The sequence below is a fragment of the Theropithecus gelada genome, chromosome 19, assembly GCF_003255815.1.
Source record: "Theropithecus gelada isolate Dixy chromosome 19, Tgel_1.0, whole genome shotgun sequence".
Lineage (NCBI taxonomy): Eukaryota > Metazoa > Chordata > Mammalia > Primates > Cercopithecidae > Theropithecus > Theropithecus gelada.
The window spans coordinates 7,638,060-7,655,810 of NC_037687.1; the positions used below are offsets into that span (position 1 = coordinate 7,638,060).

The following is a 17,751-nucleotide window of genomic DNA, read 5'->3' on the forward strand; positions in this document are numbered from 1 at the left end:
GCTTCCGACTGGCCCTGCAGCCTCGGCCACCCCCACTTGCTAGATTCTCCTCTTCTGTGTGGCTGTTACTGGCCCTAACCAGTGTTTGGCCTGGGGCCAACTTCTAACTTGATCTTGTCTACCCTGGCCAGCCTGGTGTTTTCAGGCCTGGCATCTACCTCTGGGCCAGCGATTCCGGGTTTGAGAGCTGACAATCCGGTTGCCCCCCTTGGCATTGCCTGGGTGTCTCAGATGCAAAGCCTGCCCTGCAACCCAGGCTGGCACTGGCTTCCCAGCTGCCGCCCAGTTCTACGAAGCTCGGCCCTCCCCTCCTGTCTCACTCACTTCTCTCCAGCCCTGTCACCTCCCCGCAAAGTCCAAGCCAATGGCCTGGGCCTCCCCATGTCCCCAGCTGCCTCCTGCCCACACAGCAGCCTGTGTAACCCGTTCGAAGCACAAATCTGATTATATCCCTTGATGCTTAAAACCCCTTAATAGCCTAGAGTCCACTAATGGCTTCCCAGGCTTAGGACTAAGGACCACGCCCTGGTCTGGGGCAGTGCACGAGGTCTGGCACCCAGCCCCCCTCCAGGCACAGAAGCGTCTTACTAATCAGTTCCCAGAGCTGGGCCAGAGCCTGCCTGACTCCAAGACTCGAGGGCAAGGGCCAGTCCCTGGTGGGAAGCAGAGAGCGGGTGCCACCCCAGGGAGGGGGTAGCTGCCTGGCACCACACAAGGCCTCCGAGAGGCAGGGGCTAGCAAGACCTGGGCAGTCGGGCCGGATTGCCCTTCCCAGGCTGCAGAGGCTCAAGGAAGTTTCCGGGCAGGACCCACTCCAAGGCCCCAGGCAGCGGAGGGACTGGACTCTCGAGTCCAGAACTGGCTCTGCGGGGTGAGGCCGGGCGGCGTCTGGCCTAGGGCCCAGCCGCCCCACCTCCCACAGCAGCCAATCCGGGCCCAGGGCCAGGCACTCCTGAGCTGCCCTCCCTCGGGCACCTGGGCAGCAGGAAGGAGGCTCAAACCTTGATGTACAAACGTGGCTGTATTGGGGAGGGGAGCGGGGGACGGGTCAGTCTTCCTTCAGGCTGCCGAACACGGCGGCTGGCACGCTCTGCTGCTCCAGCCGAACCTCTGTGGGGAAGGCGGGAGCCAGTCACCCTCCTGGCGGTGGCCTGTCCCCGGAGGCCTGCCCTGGCCCTGCCCCCGTCCCCGTCCCCATCCCCGCCAGGCCCTCACCGTTGGGCTCCAGGTCCATCTCGTCCTCGTCCTCGTCCTCGCCCAGCTGGATCTCCTCGGGGTTGACCTGCTGTGCCAGCTCCGCCAGCTCCTCCCGGGAGGCGTCACTCCTGGGGACAGGCCAAGCTGCCTCAGTTCCCCACCCTGGGCCCCCTCGGGACCTGTCCCAGTCCTGTCCCATGCCAGGATCCACCCTCACCTCACGAACAGGATCTTGCTCTGGGCACGCGAGGGCTGGTCGCGCTCCGCCTCAGCCGCCAGCTGCTCTGCCCGCTGTTCCAGCAGCTTCATGTCGTCCATGCCGCTCTGCCCGGGGGCCAGGTCAGACACTAGGGGGCGGGAGCAGGGGGTCAGCACCACGGGGGCCCCTACCACACATCAGATGCCACACTGTCCCAGTCCCCCAGGCAATGGCTCAGCCCTCAAGGAGGTTCCCATCAGGACCTGAGGCTCCAGACCCAGAAAGCCCAGGTCAGGCCGGGCTGAGATGCCCTGGATCAGGGACCCAGCCAGCCGGGGCGGCTCACCGGTGCCCGTGGCACTGCCGGAGACCTTGAGCATCTGCGAGGCCATGAAGTTGACCTGTGTGTTGTACGTGGCCTGCACGCTGCGCCGGATACGCAGCATCTCCTTGATGGTGTCCTCGTTGCCGTGCCGGACCTCGAAGTCCTTCCACGTCTGCCAGAACGCGCCGGTCGTCTGTGTGGGGGGCAGGGCACGGCAGGGCAGGGCAGGGCAGGGGTGGGTGTGTGTGCCCGTGAGGTGGCTGACTCTGCCACAGCCCCAACCCTGATGCCCGTCCCTCCCCAGCCCCCAGCCCTACCCGGGGGTCACAGATCTGGGAGCAGAAGCTGTAGATGGCCCGGGCGCGGTCGATCTCCCCGAGCTTGCACTCCATATCTGCAAACCGCAGGCACATCTCACGCGCGTGCTCGTCCGACAGCACCTGGACACCAGGGTTGGGGAGGCCGGGAATGAGGCCAGGGTAGGTCAGGGCTCCCAACACACCATGGCCATCCCTGTGCTTCCAGTAGGCTCCTCCCCAGCCCCTCCCACCTGCCTGGACCCCTTCCATCTGCTCAGGGACCTCCGGCCCCGGCCTGGACTCCCGCAGTGGGTACCTCAATGGCCTTCTGGTAGATGCCGCGAGTGTGCGTGACCCCATAGATCTCGGCCGCCCGCTTGATGTAGATGTTGAACATGTCATACTGCTGGGCGGGCTCCACAGCCCTGGTGGCACGCTCGTACACGGCCATGGCATGCCGAGCCAGGCCCCACTCCTCCTCCAGCTGTGCGTACAGCAGGTACAAGGCTGGGCGGGGCAGAGGGAAGAGGGAAGCACGGTCAGCACAGGCAGAAACCCAGCCCGCCTGCCCTCCCATGCCGTCTGCGCGCCTCACTCTTGGCATATTTTGGGGGACAGCCGTCCAGAGCCTGTTCAAACAGGTCCCGCGCTCGCTCCAGCTTGCGGCCCCCATAGCGGGCAATGAATTTGGTCAGGTAGGTGCTCCAGATGTCGGACACGTTGGGCCACTTGAACAGCGAGATGCCACGCTCGTACGCCTGTTACCAGAGGGACGGTCACACGTAAGAGTCTGTAGGTAGAGACCACCAGGCACCCGGGATGTCCTTGGGTGACGTCTGTAGGGAGCCCGCTGGGGTCTCCCTCGGGGCCCTTCCCTGTCCCTAATAGCAGTTGTTGGGGTCTGTCCTCTGCACTGTCTCCCTCTGCGAGAACCCCAAGAACAGGGGTGCAATGGGACCTGCTAAGCAGTCTGACCCCATAGGAGGTGACGTGATGGGGGATGGGTGAAGGTGGGTGGCTCCCCAGCTCCGCTGATACTGGCTGCCCATCCCCAGGGAGAAGGCCATAACCCCAGGCAGAGGGGCAGGCAGCAGCACACATGTGCATGTACGACCTCCCCATTTGTGTATCTGTATAATGCCCACACGATCCATAGAAACACACACAAACATGACTGCTCCGGCCGCGGGACAGGGCCTTGCCATGGAGACACGCAACCCACCCCATGGACCCCACAAGCCATCTCCTGAGCAGCGGGGCAGGGGCAGCCCGCACACACTGGCACCAACACCCTCCCCACAAGTCACGGGTGCACACGGAAGCAGAACTCCGTGCCTGCTGTGGAATGAACTGTGCCCCGCCACAACATTCATATGCTGAAATCTTAACCCCCAGTACCTCAGAAGGTAGATTCGTTTGAAGATGAGATCACTAAGTTAAACTGAGGTCGTTAGGGGCCGCCTAATCCATTATGACTGATGTCCTTTTAAGAAGAGGAAATTTCGAAAGTGACACACACAAAGAGAAGGCCACACAAAGACACAGGGAGAAGGTGGCTGCCTATGAGCTAAGGAGAGAGGCCTCGGGAGGAACCAGCCCTGCCCACGCCTCCATCCTGGACTTCCAGCCTCCAGGACAGGGAGAAGCTGAATCTCTGTTGTTTAAATCACCCAGTCTGTATACTGTGTCACACAAGCCCCAGCGGACTTGTAAGGTGCCGAGGCTCCCTGGGGGAGGGGACACCACCATCAGGGGCCTCCGGGTCTGCCCCAGCCCCTCACCTTGAAGCTCTCCTCAAAGTACTTGTGCTCCTCCAGGAACATGGCATAGTTGATGATGATCTGGGGTGTCGCGATGCGCAGGTCCAGGATGCGGTCATACACGGCTTTGGTGGACTATGGGGGTGGGGATGGGGACAGGTCAGAGGTGGTTCTGCAGCTGAATCTGGGGCCCCGTCCCTCCCCAGCCACAGGCAGCTCACCTGGAAGGTGCCGAGGCTCTCCTCCAGGTCGGCGAGCATGGACCAGACCTTCAGCGACTTGTACACGCGGTTCTGCACGGGCTCTGAGCCATCAAAGTACTCGGCCCGGCGGGCAGGCAGCGCCGTGGCCTTCTGCAGGGGCAGACAGCGGCCGGGGAGGCGCTCAGGGGCTGTCCTGGACCCCAGCCGTACAACCTGCAGCCCCCACCCCACAACCTGGGCCTGTTCTCACTCGCAGCAGCCGCAAGGCCTCATCGTAGTTCTCGTGTCGGAGCTCCAACTCCCCGCACTGACACCACACGCTTGCCAGGTCATCCACCTGCTTGAAGTTCACCTTGGTGGCCTTCTCCAGGATGACACGGGCCTGCAAGGGCAGGCAGAGGCCAGGCTGAGACCCTGCCCGCCTGGACAGCCCCCATCACCAAGGGTCAGAAAGGCGACCGTGCTCACAAACGTATAGGCACAAACATGTGCATACACACAGGCACACACGTGTGCACACACATGCATGCACCCAAACATGCACACACATGCACACACGCACACATCCATGCACACACACGTGCGCACACAGGCACACACACATATGCACACATACAAGCACACACGTGCATGTGCACATACATGAACACACATGCACACACATACGAGCACACATGCATGCACATACATGAACACACAGGCACACATACATGCACATATACGAGCACACACATGCATGAACACACAGGCACACACACATACATGCACACATACGAGCACACATGCATGCACACATACATGAACACACAGGCACACATACATGCACACATATACGAGCACACACATGCATGCACACAGGCACACACATACATGCACACACATACGAGCACACACATGCATGCACATACATGAACACACAGGCACACGCACATACATGCACACACATACGAGCACACACATGCATGCACACATACATGAACACAGGTACCCGCACATACATGCGCACATACGAGCACACACATGCATGCACACATACGTGAACACACAGGCACGTGCATACATGCACACACATACGAGCACACACATGCACACATACATGAACACAGGTACCCACACATGCACACACATACGAGCACACACATGCATGCACACATACATGAACACAGGTACCTGCACATACATGCACACACATATGAGCACACACACGCATGCACACATACATGAACACACAGGCACACGCAGCAGGGTGCTCACATCGTCCAGCTGCCCGTTGTCCTCATAAAACTTGGCAAACGCCACCCACAGAGTGTGGGGCTTGCCTGTGGCCTTGAAGGGGTCCACCGTCTGCACAGCCTCTGTGTAGGTGTTGATGATCTGGAGACAGGAGAGAGGAGGTCATATGGGACTCAGGACCCTGCAGATGAGTGTCGGGGCAGAGCTGTGGCTCTGAGGGGTGGGGCCTGGAGGGTGCTGTGGCACCTGCCAAGGGTCGGGACCAAGAGAGCTGTGGCCTCCCAAGGGGCGGGGTCAGGAGAGCTGTGGCCCTAATGGGTGGGGCCGGGAGAGAGCTGTGGCGCTCCAAGGGGTGGGGCCCAGAGGGAGTTGTGGCCCTCCAAGGGGTGGGGCCAGGAGGGAGCTGTGGCTCTGAGGCGCGGGGCTACAGCAGGACGAGAACCCCAAGAACACGGGTGGAATGGGACCTACTAAGCACAGTCAGGCCCCAGGAGGTGACATTATGGGTGAAGGTGGGTGGCTCCCCAGTTCTGCAGGAAACGGGCCCTCAGGGGCAGGACCGGGGCAGGCTTCACGCACCTCCCGGGGGCGGCCCTGGTGCAGGGCGACGCGCTTGTGCCACTCGTGCACGTGGTGTGGGTTTTGGCGCAGCAAGACGCTGTTGAGCAGCAGGGGACGTCGGCTGATGAGCTGCTCGAAGCGGGCCAGGCGCAGCTCCAGGTCCACATCGTCTGGGAGCCGCAAGGGGAGTTCGTGAGGGGCTGAGACCCAGGATGCAGGGCCCCGAACGCCGCCGCCTCTGCTCCCTGCCCTCACTCCGCTCCAGCCCCCAGCCAAGTGCTCTGGGCCCTAGACACTCAGCTCGGGTGTGCACCTGAGCCCCACCCCCAGCCCCAGGTACTGAGGATACCCCTCCTACCCCCACTGTTCCCCTAGCCCTCCTGCCCTGCCAGGCTCTGGTCCAGGCCTGAGATATGTCCCCATTCCTGGCTCCTCCAAGACCCCCACAACCCCTGCATTCACCCAGCCTCCTTCCCTGCTGGCCCCCAGCTTAGCCTCCTGGGGCTGCCCCACCTGAGATGTGCCCCACCCCCACCCGCTGATGTCCACTCAGCTCTCTCCCCACCAGCCGGGGCCCCCAGAGGCTCACCCTCCTCCTCGCGCCCCAGCTCTGAGGCGGTCTCCATCTTTGCGGCGATCATGCTCTCCTCGAACTGGGCATAGCTGTCAAACACCTGTGTGAAGTCCCGCACGGTCATCACCGTCCGGATGGCCTCCTCGTACACATCCCGAGCCTGTGGGGACCCAGGGAAGGGGAGGTGAGAGGAAAGTGACGCAGGGGACAGGCAGCAGCACTCTTAGCACCAGCCCCAATCTGGAACCCCTGGGGCCTCCCGGGGGCCCATCCAGCACCTCCAGGCAGTGATCCCAGGACAGAGTGTCAGTAGAGGCTTCTGACCCCCACCCTGCCCTGCACTGCCAGGGTGATCTTGGGAGCTTCAGGACCCCCTTAGTAAACCAGGCGACTGCTCTTTGTGCACAGTGACCTCAGGCTCAACTGAGACACGTGTGTGAAGCACTTGGCACCCAATAGGTGGCCAAAACCCCCCCAGCGCCTATGGGTCCACCCTGCAGGGAGCCTTGCCTCAGCTCATTCTTCGAGGGCTCAGACTTGGCTCCAAAGTGCCCCTCTGGCTTGCCTGACCCTCTTCCCCAGCCTGCCTGTCCCCCACCTGGCTCACCCACCCCAGCTCAGGCCCACTCTCCACCCAGCCCTGACGGGTCTCGCCCTGCTGCCTCCAGCAGCCTTGGCCTACATGTGCCCCTGGAAGGGGCGCTGGGAAGCACATACCATCCACACCCCACTGGCAGCTCCCCTAGTCGGCAGCACGGCCAGCCCATTTGGCTTTCGAGGCTCCCAACCTATCTTCCCCGGCTTCCTGTGCCTCCCTGCTCTCAGCTCCAGCCCCCTCCGCGCCCACCTGCCCCCAGACCGTCCCCTGAGCTTGCCACTCCACCGCCTACCAAGAGTCATAGTCAGCTAACCCCTGAGGGAGTGGCCTCACACCACGTATCTCCTCAGTGCTGTGCCTGCGTCACCGTGCTGATTGGTGACAGGCAGTAACTGTCACCCTGATTGTACAAATGAGGACACCCAGCCTTAGTGGGGCCAAGGCCACACAGCCAGAGGGTGAACCCTGAACGCAAGTGTGGCTGACTCCAAGCTTGGTGGGCTTGTGGGCAGGAGTGTCTCCCTCCCGTCACCAGGACGGCAATCGTGTGCAGGGACACGCATGTCTGTCACAAATGGCACTTTTTTTTTTTTTTTTTTTTTTGAGATGGAATCTCACTCTGCCACCCAGGCTGGAGTGCAGTAGCGTGATCTCGGCTCACTGCAACCTCCACCTCCCAAGTTCAAGCGATTCTCCTGCCTCAGCCTCCCGAGTAGCTGGGATTATAGGTGCCCGCCACCATATCTGACCAATTTTTGTATTTTCAGTAGAGATGGGGTTTCGCCATGTTGGCCAGGCTGGTCTTGAAGCACTGACCTCAAGTGATTCTACTGCCTCGGCCTCCCCAAGTGCTGGGATGACAGGCGTGAGCCACTGTGCCCAGCCATAAATGGCACATGTTTTCTGCCTGTGTATGTGTCAACATGTATCCCCAAGTGTCGGAGGGAGACCCCCCCACCGAACCCAGAGCCCCGTGTGCCAGTGTGCACCTTCTCGAAGTGGCCGCTGCGGATGTAGTAGTCGGCGAGCGAACACCAGAGCTTGCCCAGCTGGTCGGTGAAGCGGGTGAGGCCCCCACGGATGATGGCGTCCACATTGAGGGACTGTACCTTGTCCGGGTTCTGGGAGATGAGGTCGCACAGCTCGTGCCACAGCTGCAGGGCATGGGGCAGCGGGGGGAGAGTCTCAGGCTCAGTCACGGAGGGGGGTGGCCCTCCCACCCACTCGGCTCCCAGCAGGCCCACCTGGTAGTTGGACTTGCCGGCCTTAGACACGAAACGCTCGTCGTTCACCACAGTGGCCAGGCGCTGTGCGGCCTCATCCAGCCGGTCACTTGACTTGAGGTACTCAATGTACTCCTCTGCACTCTCGGGACTCAGCTGGGGACCGACCCACCCCTCAGGCAGTCAGTGGGGCGGCAGGGCTATGCCCACCTCCCGATTCAGTGTCTTTGGGGTGCCCCCCACCCATTTACAACTGTCTTGGGCAAAAGCAAGCCCTGTCAAACCAGCCTCAGCCCCACTGGTCCAGCCCCGTTCCTACTGGTCTAGCCTTGGCCCCGCTGGGTCAGGCTCAACCCTCTATGGGTCCTGCCTGGGCTCCACTGGTCCAGCCTCAGTCCTGACTAGACCAACTGCGGACCTTTTGGGTTAGCCTTGACCTGCAACAGCACAGCCTTGACTGCAGTGGTCCAGTCTCAGCCCCAAAGGTCCAGCCTTGATCCTTTTGGGTTAGAATTGACCCCCAACCCACAACGGATCCAGCCTTGGCTCCACTGGTCCAGCCTCAGTCCTGACTGGTCTAGCCTTGGCCCCTTTGGGTCAGCCTTGATCCCATGGGTCCAGCCTTGACTATAGTGTCCAGCCTGGGCCCCATGGGTCCAGCCTCAGTCCTGACTGGTCCAGCTTAGAATCCAAATGTCACAGAACAGATACTGTAAGTTTGAGCAAACCACGCCCCACTCCCGCCCAGCTGATGCTTCCACTCTCCACCCTGCCTGCTTCTCCCCACCTCCTATTCCTGGCCCTCATCATGGCTGTGGTTTTACTCTAGTTCATGCCATCAGCTCACATACATCCATCTTCCTAGTTAGACTAAAAGCTCCGTGCAGGTAGGGAGTGTCTTAGCCACACTGTCCTCAGCACCCATCTCTATGCCTAATGTGAAACTGGCGTGAGCAAACTATTTGGAAAATAAAGACATGAATCACGGACAAGACATATGCATCTCCTGGTGCCTCTTCTCACATCCAGTCTGCTGGGTGACATCCTACACGGAGCTAGTGTCACAGTGAGGCAGTTTCTGGAAACTAACCTGGGGAACCAGCGTACCTGCTGGGCTCACCTTGAGGAAGCGCCGATAGCCTCGCACAGCTGTCTCGGGCAGTGGGTGTGAGCGCAGGAAGCGCAGATACAGGGGCCAAATTCGAGAGTGCTGCGTGATGGGCAGTGCCCGGAGGGCACGGTCGAAGGTGCGGCGGGTGTGTGTGACGCGCCCCTGGTCCATGAGGAACTGGCAGTAATCTAGCCACAGACGGGGCATCTGGGGGTGTGGGGAGAGGCGGCTGGGGCTAAGCCACGGACTCCATGGCCTAGCCACAGACACTTGATGTCCTGTGGCTGAGTCACACCTGGGGCCTCCACATAAATGCAGCAGGACCCAGAAACCCGCACCTCCAGGACTGAGTCCAGCCCAACTTCCCATATACAGAAGCAACAGGATTCCAGGCCCCCATCCCTAACATGCTGAGCCCAGCCCCTGTCCCTACCCCACCCACCACCATGGACTGAGCCCCGCCTCCTGATTTATCCGCCTAGCCCCAAACCTTGTGCATGAACACAAAGGCCCTCTCATGACAGTTGTTGACATCTTCGTAGGCGGGGTCGGTCACACAGCGATGCTTCACCTGTGCCCGACGTGCCTTCAGGTATCGGTACCAGAGTTTGTAGCTGGGGAACAGGAGGGGACAGACGCTGATCGGTCAGCTTTATGGACCCCCCCCAGAACCATCTGCCCTGCCCCTGTTGGCAAATGTGGGTGTGGGATGGGTGACATGTCTCAGCAATGATAGGGACAGACTGGGACATCAGAGGAGGTGTGCTGACCCATCAAGGGATGTACAGGTCAGTGATGGAACACGAAGCAATCACCTGGGACCTACTTGGCAGTTTTGTTATAACTGGACCAGGTGGGGCGGGGGCTGGTGGGCAGGGCAGCTGGAGCCATTCCCACCTGCAAGGTAGCAGCTTGAGTGCCCGCTCGTATAGCTGATTGAGCCTGGGCTTTGGGGCGCCCTGTTTAAACTCGATGTAGCGAAGCCAGCATTTGACAGAGAACTGGTTCCGCATGATTTCCTCCTCATAGGGGAGGTCCTCTTCCTCCTGCCAGGGCCAGGGAATGGGGAGAAGAGAGGTCTACCCTCAGAGCCTGCGTGCGGCACCACCCCACTACTGGGGCTCAGGTCCAAACTCTGGACTTTTACCCAGATCCCACCACCCACCAAGGAAGTCAGGTCACCAGATGCCCAGACACCAAACCAGGCACCAAACCAGATGCCCAGACACCAAGACACTGGCCCAGACCTTTACCCCTCAGAATTCAACTACCCAAAATTGAACCCAAATCATCAGACTTCTCAGTTATTAGGGCTCTGGGCCAGGCATGAGTCCACATCACCACTCGCTTTCTGCCCCAAATGGTCAGACTCCTTAGCTACCAAGGCCCTGGCCCAGATGCCAGGCCTCTGTCCTGGACACCAGACCCCACTTCTTCAAAACATGCCTCTTCCCAGACACCAGGCCTTTGGCCCCTCAGGCTCCCACTGTCACCAACTGACCCATCTCCACTCCAGGCCCAGACGACCAGATCTTCACCCCAGCCACCAGGGCTCTCAGGTCCCGATTTCAAGCCACTGGCCCCACCCCCAGGATCCCACTAGCCAGCATCTAGCTCAACTCTGCCCCAGAAGTTAAAAGCTAGGCCTTTATCTCATAAGAGCAGTTATACATCAGAAGCCAAGCCTTTAACTCTGCACACCAAGAATCTGGTGAAGATGTACGCCTCTACTCCAGACAATAAGCATTTCATTGGCCATTGCCTGACAAGCTCCACAACACCAGGGTTCTTCTAGCCTGGCCACCACCCCCAGAAACTGTCATGCCGCAGTCCAGACCTAGAGACCGCTATCTAGAAAACCAAGCCTTCATTCCAGAAACTGGAGCCCTGGCCTCGTAATCACGCCTTTACTTCAGACACCGGTCTTCACTTCTCAAGGTTCAATTATGCGGTCTCCTTCCTCTCCCATTCCCTGCAAGCCCCCATTTCCGCCCCTGGCTCGGGAGGCTAGACGCTTTCCTTCGACAGTAGTTTTCTACTCAGACCCTAAGACACAACACCGTATTTTTTACTCCTGGCCAGTTAGGTGTGGACATCACAATCCGGTCTCTGGCCCGTTAGGGTCCCCAATCCTTGGCCTGGCAATTTTGGCCTAAATCCCCTTGGCGACCCGGCCCCGATCCCCTGCGGCGTCCAGGCCCCAATGCCCCAACGCAGGCCACCCCTGGCTCCTCTGTGGACTCACGAAGACAAGGTCCGGCCGCTCGGGCCGCGAGAGTCGCGCCATCACCACCATTTTCCTGGATGCCCAGGTACAGGCGAGAGTCGCGCGCTTATGACATCTACCACTGACGGCCCGCCCCTCCAGGCCAGACCCGTTTTCTATTGGTTAAATCCTTTTTGACGGACAGGCTCACGTTATTGACTTCGTTTCGAAGACGCCAGCGACCGGAAGCAACATAGAGACGCCCGAATATACGTCATCAGGATACACATTGGCCAATCAGCTTCAGCAATGGAGCGTGCAAAACACCAGTGAGCTTCTGTCTTGCTGGAGGGTCGGCTTTGGGCGGAAGTTGCTTTATTGACCGGGAGAAACGAGATGGGGGTGAAGCTGGAGATATTTCGGGTCAGTGGACACAGGAGTGGATTGGGAGGCTGAGCAGGGGATCTTCCTGGATCTGAAGATGAGGCTGGAAATGGGGGTCTTAAAAGAAAGAAGGTGCTCCAAGGAGAAAGCTCTTAAGATTTGAGAGGGACCTTTCTGGTTGGAAATCCAGGAGAGGGGACGCTGGGTTGTGGGGTGGGGGGGTTCTCAGATTTGGGCTTCTGGGTTTGGGGGCTGTGAGAGGGCTGGTCCGAGGAAAGACCGCAGAGAGGGATTGGCTGAGAAGGGGGCTCTAAAGAAGGAAGACTTAAGATCCTGGGGGAGCTCTCGGGCTTGTGGTGGGTGGGTGTCTATGATAGGGAGACTCCCAGACTTCGAGAAGTGGAGTTGAAGAGTGACGCCTCCTGGGTTTGGGGGTGCTCCCGGGATCTTAAGTGGGGATGAGTAATGAGGTCTCGAGGAGATGTTTTTGATTGTAGCTGGGGCCTCTGTATGTCTGTCTGTCTTTGAGAGGAAGACTCCAGCTCAGGGGGGACTTTCAGGAATGAAGCCTCCTGGATTATAGGAGTTAGGTTTTAGGATGCGAGGTTTCTGTATCCTTGGTGGGAGTTCTGGGGTTCTTGGGTCGGCCCTAACGAGGCGCTTCTGGACTCTGCAGTAGGATGGGTCCCCCAGGCTCTGAGGAGCCTCTGCACATTGCTTGGGGGGAGGGGGGCGGTCACCTCACCCACCCTCTGCCATTCCAGATGATAATCTACCTCACTTTCCCTGTGGCTATGTTCTGGGTTTCCAATCAGGCCGAGTGGTTTGAGGGCTACGTCATACAGCGCAAGGTGGGCATAAGAGGAGCGTTCGAGGGTTCACTCCAGGGGTGGGAGAGGGTGCGGGGCACCAATCTGCTGGGGACCAATGTCTGCCTCCCATGAGCTGACCCTACCCTGGTGTGGGGCTCTGGAGGCTCTTGGCTTGTGTCCCAGTTGTGACTTTTCCTTACAGAGGGAGCTGTGGACACCTGAGAAGGTAAGTGATCTCATCTTCTTCCTGCCAGAGGGATGGAGGAGGCTGGATGCTTGTATCCGGGATGGGTTTCAGGTGAAAATTTTAGGCCAGGTGCAGTGGCTCATGGCTGTAATCCCAGGGCATGGGAGGCCGAGGTGGGTGGATCACTTGAGGTCAGGAGTTCAAGACCAGCCTGGCCAACATGGCGAAACCCCATGTCTACAAAAATACAAAAATTAGCCGGGTGTGATGGCAGGTGCCTATAATTCCAGTTGCTCGGGAGACTGAGGGAGGAGAATCACCTGAACCCCAGAGGCAGAGTTTGCAGTGAGCCCAAGATCGCGCCACTGCACTCCAGCCTGGGCAATAGAGCAAGACTTCATCTCAAAAAGGAACATTTTACTCTCAGCCATGAGTAAGGAACTGAGAGCAGAGGAGGATATGGTTTCCTTATTGCCTTCTCCTGGAAGAGTGAAGCGGATCCCCCTTGGACCCCTTTGTCATTGGCAGGGGGCTTCCAATGAAGACACTGAAACCTGAAGCCGTGGTCTGGGGCAGGGTGGTGGGAGAGTGGTAGAGGGATCCCGGCTCAGCGCTGAGGTGTGTGCCCCTCCCCCCTTCCTGTCCCACCCACTTCTCCACCCATAGCTTCAAGAGATAGAAGAATTCAAAGAGAGGGTACGGAAGCGGCGGGAGGAGAAGCTTCTTCGCGATGCCCAGCAGAAATCCTGAGGCCTCCAAGTGGGAGTCCTAGCCCGTCCCCTGATGAAATATACGCATACTCAGTTCCTTGTTACTCATGGAAGTGTTTTATTCTTTTATCAGTTTTTGGGGGCCGAGTAAGGCCCAGGATGCCTCAGGCCCTCAGGGGGCTTGTGTCGGGGGCTGGGGGCTGCTGTTCCGACGGAAGCCGAGAGCGGTCGGGTCCTGAGGGGTGAGCAGGGGTTGGGGACTGAGGGTCCCAGCTCGTTTCTGCGCTCCGTCCTGTGGATGAAGAGGGGTCAGCCAGGGGGAGGGCTCAAGGGCAGTGCCAGCCAGAGGTGGCGAACGTTGGAGAGAGGGTGTGGGTGGGCACCGTGTCGCACCTCATCCTGAGCACTGGTCTATGTTTACCTTCAATATCTGCCATTTAGGGTGGCATTTGAGCGTGAGGTGGCAGGTCTTGGGACCCTCACTGGGGTCCTGATCAGAACCCAAGCTTTGTGTATGTGTGAAGTCAATACATGTGAGTATGCAGATGTGTGTGTGTGTGTATATATATATATATCTCCTATGCGTGAGCTCACGTGCCCTCCTCCCTGAGGTATCCTCCTAGGAGGGGGTCCTGTTTTCTCCCTTTGGCCTCCCCAGAACCTTTAGACTTGGGGGCAGGAGCCACAAGTTCCAGCCATGGGTCTGACACTCGCATGGCCCCTATATAACCTTGGGCCCCTCTAGCCGCTGCCTGGGCCTTGGTCCTCCCATCTGAAGTCAGGGCAGCGGATGGACAGAGGTGGGGCAGGCCCTGTTCCCTCCCGGCTGGGGTGGAGGGCAGGATTGGAGAGCACTGCCTGGTGGGTTTCTCCTCGGCATCGCCAGAACATCACCTACCTTGGGCCCCACGGGCTGGAAGCCGGGCAGGCTGCTGACTGTCACACGTTGGTCATCCATGCGGCGGCCCTGGGTGCTGGCCAGCATGTCCATGAGGCTGTCCATCTCAGGGTTGGGGTCGCTCTCTGCGTGGACATTCACAGACTTGGGAGGACACAGCCGGACTGGGGGCCCCCAACTCTACCCCTTCACCCCCATGCAGATGCTTCAGGGTGCACCACCGCCTCCCACACGCCGTGCCCCCAGGCCCTCCAGATGACCACTGGCCCTGCACTCCCACCCTGTTCACGCCCCATGGACAGCACCCCCGTGCCCGTGCTCACGGCTCTTGGTGGTCTGGCCCGGCCCGGCCTGCAGTAAACAGCGCTGCCCCTCCATCCGGTCACCCTGCACGTGGCTCAGCAGATTGAAGAAGCCCTCCTGGTCTGGGGAGCCCGCCTGCGGACAGACCCGCTCAGTCCAGTTGGCCCTTCAGCTTGGGGGCCCCTCCCCAACCTTCCCAGCCAGCCTGCTCACACCCGACCCCGGGGCCTGCTGTCCCCTCTTCCTCAGCTCTCACCATGGTCCCCGCCGATCCACTCTGCAGAGCTGTTCTGGATGAGACATGAGTCTCCTTCCCAATCCCGGCCCCCGCCCCCGGGGCCCCGGCCGGCAGTGCCACTTCACGTGGTACCATCTCAAGGGACAGGCTCCGATGCCAGTGTCCTGCCGTCCTAGATTGGGGCCTGATGAGTGTGGCCTGGGAGCTGGGACACGAGTCAGGGAAACATGGCCCAGGAGCTACCCCCAGGTCCCAGCATCTCCCATCAATAGGGGTCCACACAGAGAGCCCTGCCCTCTGCCCTGGGGCCTGGCACTCAGACCCCCAAGCCCACCAGCCCCTTTCTACAGCCACAACTGGGTCAGGGGGTCCTAGGAGACTCACTCGCTAATTAGGTGCCCTACAAACTAATTAGTCTTGTCAATCATGGGCTCTGAGACCTTAAGCTGGGGGTGGGGTGGGGGCAGGGCCTTCTCACCTCGGCACAGGGGCCCGAGCCCTCCTCCGTCTTCTCCTCCTGATCCATCATGTCCCTGGACTCCAGTCACTTTCCTGCTGGCCTCTGCCCCAGCCCAGTGCCAGAGAGGGCCTTTTAAACGTCCGGGATGTGGGGGTGTGGATTCCCCCCATCCCCAAATCCCCAGCTCATGCCCCATCTGCTCCCACCCAAGCTTAAGCCCCATAAAGATCATCCAGATAATTGTTTGCCCACAACGATGCCTGATCTGGCATGGGGGGTAGGGGGCAGGGCGACCGGAGCTTGAACCTCGCTGGGCCCAGCAGCAGTGACCGGACCCCAAGGACTCCCGGGTGTGATGTCACGAAAGGCCTGAGCAGCGTCCCCACAGTTGGAGAAGGGAAGCCAACAGAGTAGGGTGGTAGCTGGCTTAGGTGAGGACTTGGCAGGTGTCCCCACCCAGCCACCCAGGTCCTCCCACTGGCTCCTGGAAGGGCAGCTGCCACCTGCAGTCAGTAGAGAAAGAAGAGGTTGGAGTCAAAGGCCCCTCCCTCCCTCCCTCCCTCTCTCTCTGCACCTGCCTCAGATGCCACCCTAGCACCAGCTCTGTCTCCTTGGCAGCAAGTCAAGGGGTCTCCCAGCCACCCTTCCCTTGACTCACTGTCCCTGGAGCCTGACTGCCTGCCCCAGACCCCAAAACAAGAAAGTCTGGGGTCTCCTGTTCCCACACCACCCAAATGCCAGGTTGAGCTATCTCCTATCGATCACCCCAGCCCCAGGTGGAAACAGGAGGTGAGACTCCCTGGGGACAGGCAGGCGGGGAGAGGACGTCCCTGCCTTCTTCCCCAAGCCACTGTGGCTTTCCCTCGGTGCCCGAGAAGGGGATGCCACTGGGAAGTCCCCATCCCCTTCCCTGCGCTCCCCAAGATGCCTTTACAGAAACCAGTGAAAGTTTCATCTCAGAATGAATGGACTGCCCTATCACCACCTCTGTCCGAGTCTCCCCTGTTCCACAAAGGGCCAAGTTCACGCTCTCTCCCTCTATGCCAACCAAGTGTCCCCCTCCTCAGCACAAGTATCCCTTTCCTAGGCCTGCCAGAACAAAGTGTCACAGATCAGATGGCTTAAAGCAACGTAAGTTGACTTTTATCATGTATTTTTATATAGAGATGAGGTCTCACTATATTGTCCAGGCTAGTCTCAAACTCCTGCATTCATGTGTTCCTCCGGCCTGGGCCTCCCAAAGTGCTGGGATTACAGGCATGAGCCACCATGCTCAGCCTTTAAAATGTTTTTTAACAGAAACGTATTGAGCCAACGTTCCAGAGCCCAGAGCCTGAAGTGAAGGTGTTGGCAGAGCTGTGCTCCCTCTGAAAACCAGGTCTCAGGAGCCCTCTTTGTCCATCCCTGGCTTTTGGCAGCAGCCTGCCGTCCTTGGTGTCCTTGGCTTGTCACTGCAGCTCTTCACTCCCTGCCTCCGTGGTCACATGGCATTCTCCCTCTGTGTCCTGGTCTTCATATACCCATTCCCCTACTTCCCAACCACCTACCCAGAATCAGGCAGCCATATAACTATCTTACAAGGACACCAGTGATATTACATTAGGAGCCCATCCTACTCCAATGTGGCCTCATGCTCACTGCTAATATCTATAATGACCCCATTACAAATAAGGTCCTATTGTGGGGTATTGGGGATTAGTACTTCATATCTTGTGGGGGTTGGGGTGGAGTGATTGGCCGTATCAGCTCTCCCTCCCCTCAAGAGGTCCAGCTGAGAAGCTGGAGGCGGTCCTGTCTTCCGTCCTTCCCCTCAGGATCTGGAGGGTTCCCTGCCTTCCCCTGCTCAAAACTCTTCCCTTGGGTTTTATCTTCTCAAGACCAAACCCAAACCCCTTGGGGTCGTGGAAATGTTCTGAAGTGGATTGTGGTAATGGACACACAGCTCCAAAAATACTAAAAGCCATTGACTTACGCACTTTAGGTCAGCAACTTGTATGGTATGTGAATTATATCTCAGTAAAGCTGTTAAAAAAGGAGGAAGGGGCAGGGTGTGGTGGCTCATACTTAAAATCCTAACACTTTAGGAGGCCAAGGCAGAAGGATCCTTTGAGCCCAGGAGTTTGATACCAGCCTGGGCAACATAGGGAGACCCTGTCTCTTAACAACGCCAACGACAACAACAAAATCAGCTGGGCGAGGTGGTCCCAGCTACTTGGGAGGCTGAGGTGGAAGAATCCCTTGAGCTCAGGAAGCAACAGAGCCAGACCCTG

The 17,751-nt window shown here is 59.2% G+C and overlaps 3 protein-coding genes across 4 annotated transcripts; 1 reads left to right on the forward strand and 2 right to left on the reverse strand.

Annotated features, from left to right (window-relative positions):
- Positions 1–1,002: 1,002 nt before the first annotated feature.
- Positions 1,003–11,635, reverse strand: XAB2 (XPA binding protein 2). The gene is made up of 19 exons (XM_025368908.1): positions 11,529–11,635; positions 10,181–10,329; positions 9,774–9,897; positions 9,293–9,490; positions 8,194–8,328; positions 7,939–8,103; positions 6,367–6,511; positions 5,796–5,947; positions 5,238–5,357; positions 4,234–4,365; positions 4,002–4,133; positions 3,802–3,915; positions 2,616–2,778; positions 2,337–2,527; positions 2,039–2,161; positions 1,743–1,914; positions 1,415–1,544; positions 1,216–1,325; positions 1,003–1,110 (listed from the first exon to the last, which is right to left on the reverse strand). Exons 1-19 carry the CDS (start codon positions 11,577–11,579, stop codon positions 1,049–1,051), a joined length of 2,568 nt encoding a protein of 855 aa, XP_025224693.1. The 5' UTR covers positions 11,580–11,635; the 3' UTR covers positions 1,003–1,048.
- A 207-nt stretch (positions 11,636–11,842) lies between these two features.
- On the forward strand, positions 11,843–13,690 carry PET100 (PET100 homolog). The gene is made up of 4 exons (XM_025367163.1): positions 11,843–11,912; positions 12,638–12,724; positions 12,888–12,911; positions 13,539–13,690. Exons 1-4 carry the CDS (start codon positions 11,886–11,888, stop codon positions 13,620–13,622), a joined length of 222 nt encoding a protein of 73 aa, XP_025222948.1. The 5' UTR covers positions 11,843–11,885; the 3' UTR covers positions 13,623–13,690.
- PCP2 (Purkinje cell protein 2) lies at positions 13,681–16,740 on the reverse strand. 2 transcript variants are annotated; one of them, XM_025367161.1, is made up of 4 exons: positions 15,500–16,740; positions 14,804–14,918; positions 14,481–14,605; positions 13,681–13,874 (listed from the first exon to the last, which is right to left on the reverse strand). In XM_025367161.1, exons 1-4 carry the CDS (start codon positions 15,548–15,550, stop codon positions 13,755–13,757), a joined length of 411 nt encoding a protein of 136 aa, XP_025222946.1. In that variant the 5' UTR covers positions 15,551–16,740; the 3' UTR covers positions 13,681–13,754. The 2 variants fall into 2 exon arrangements, with proteins under 2 accessions (XP_025222946.1, XP_025222947.1); XM_025367162.1 differs by lacking the exon at positions 15,500–16,740 and adding an exon at positions 15,040–15,093.
- Positions 16,741–17,751: the final 1,011 nt, after the last annotated feature.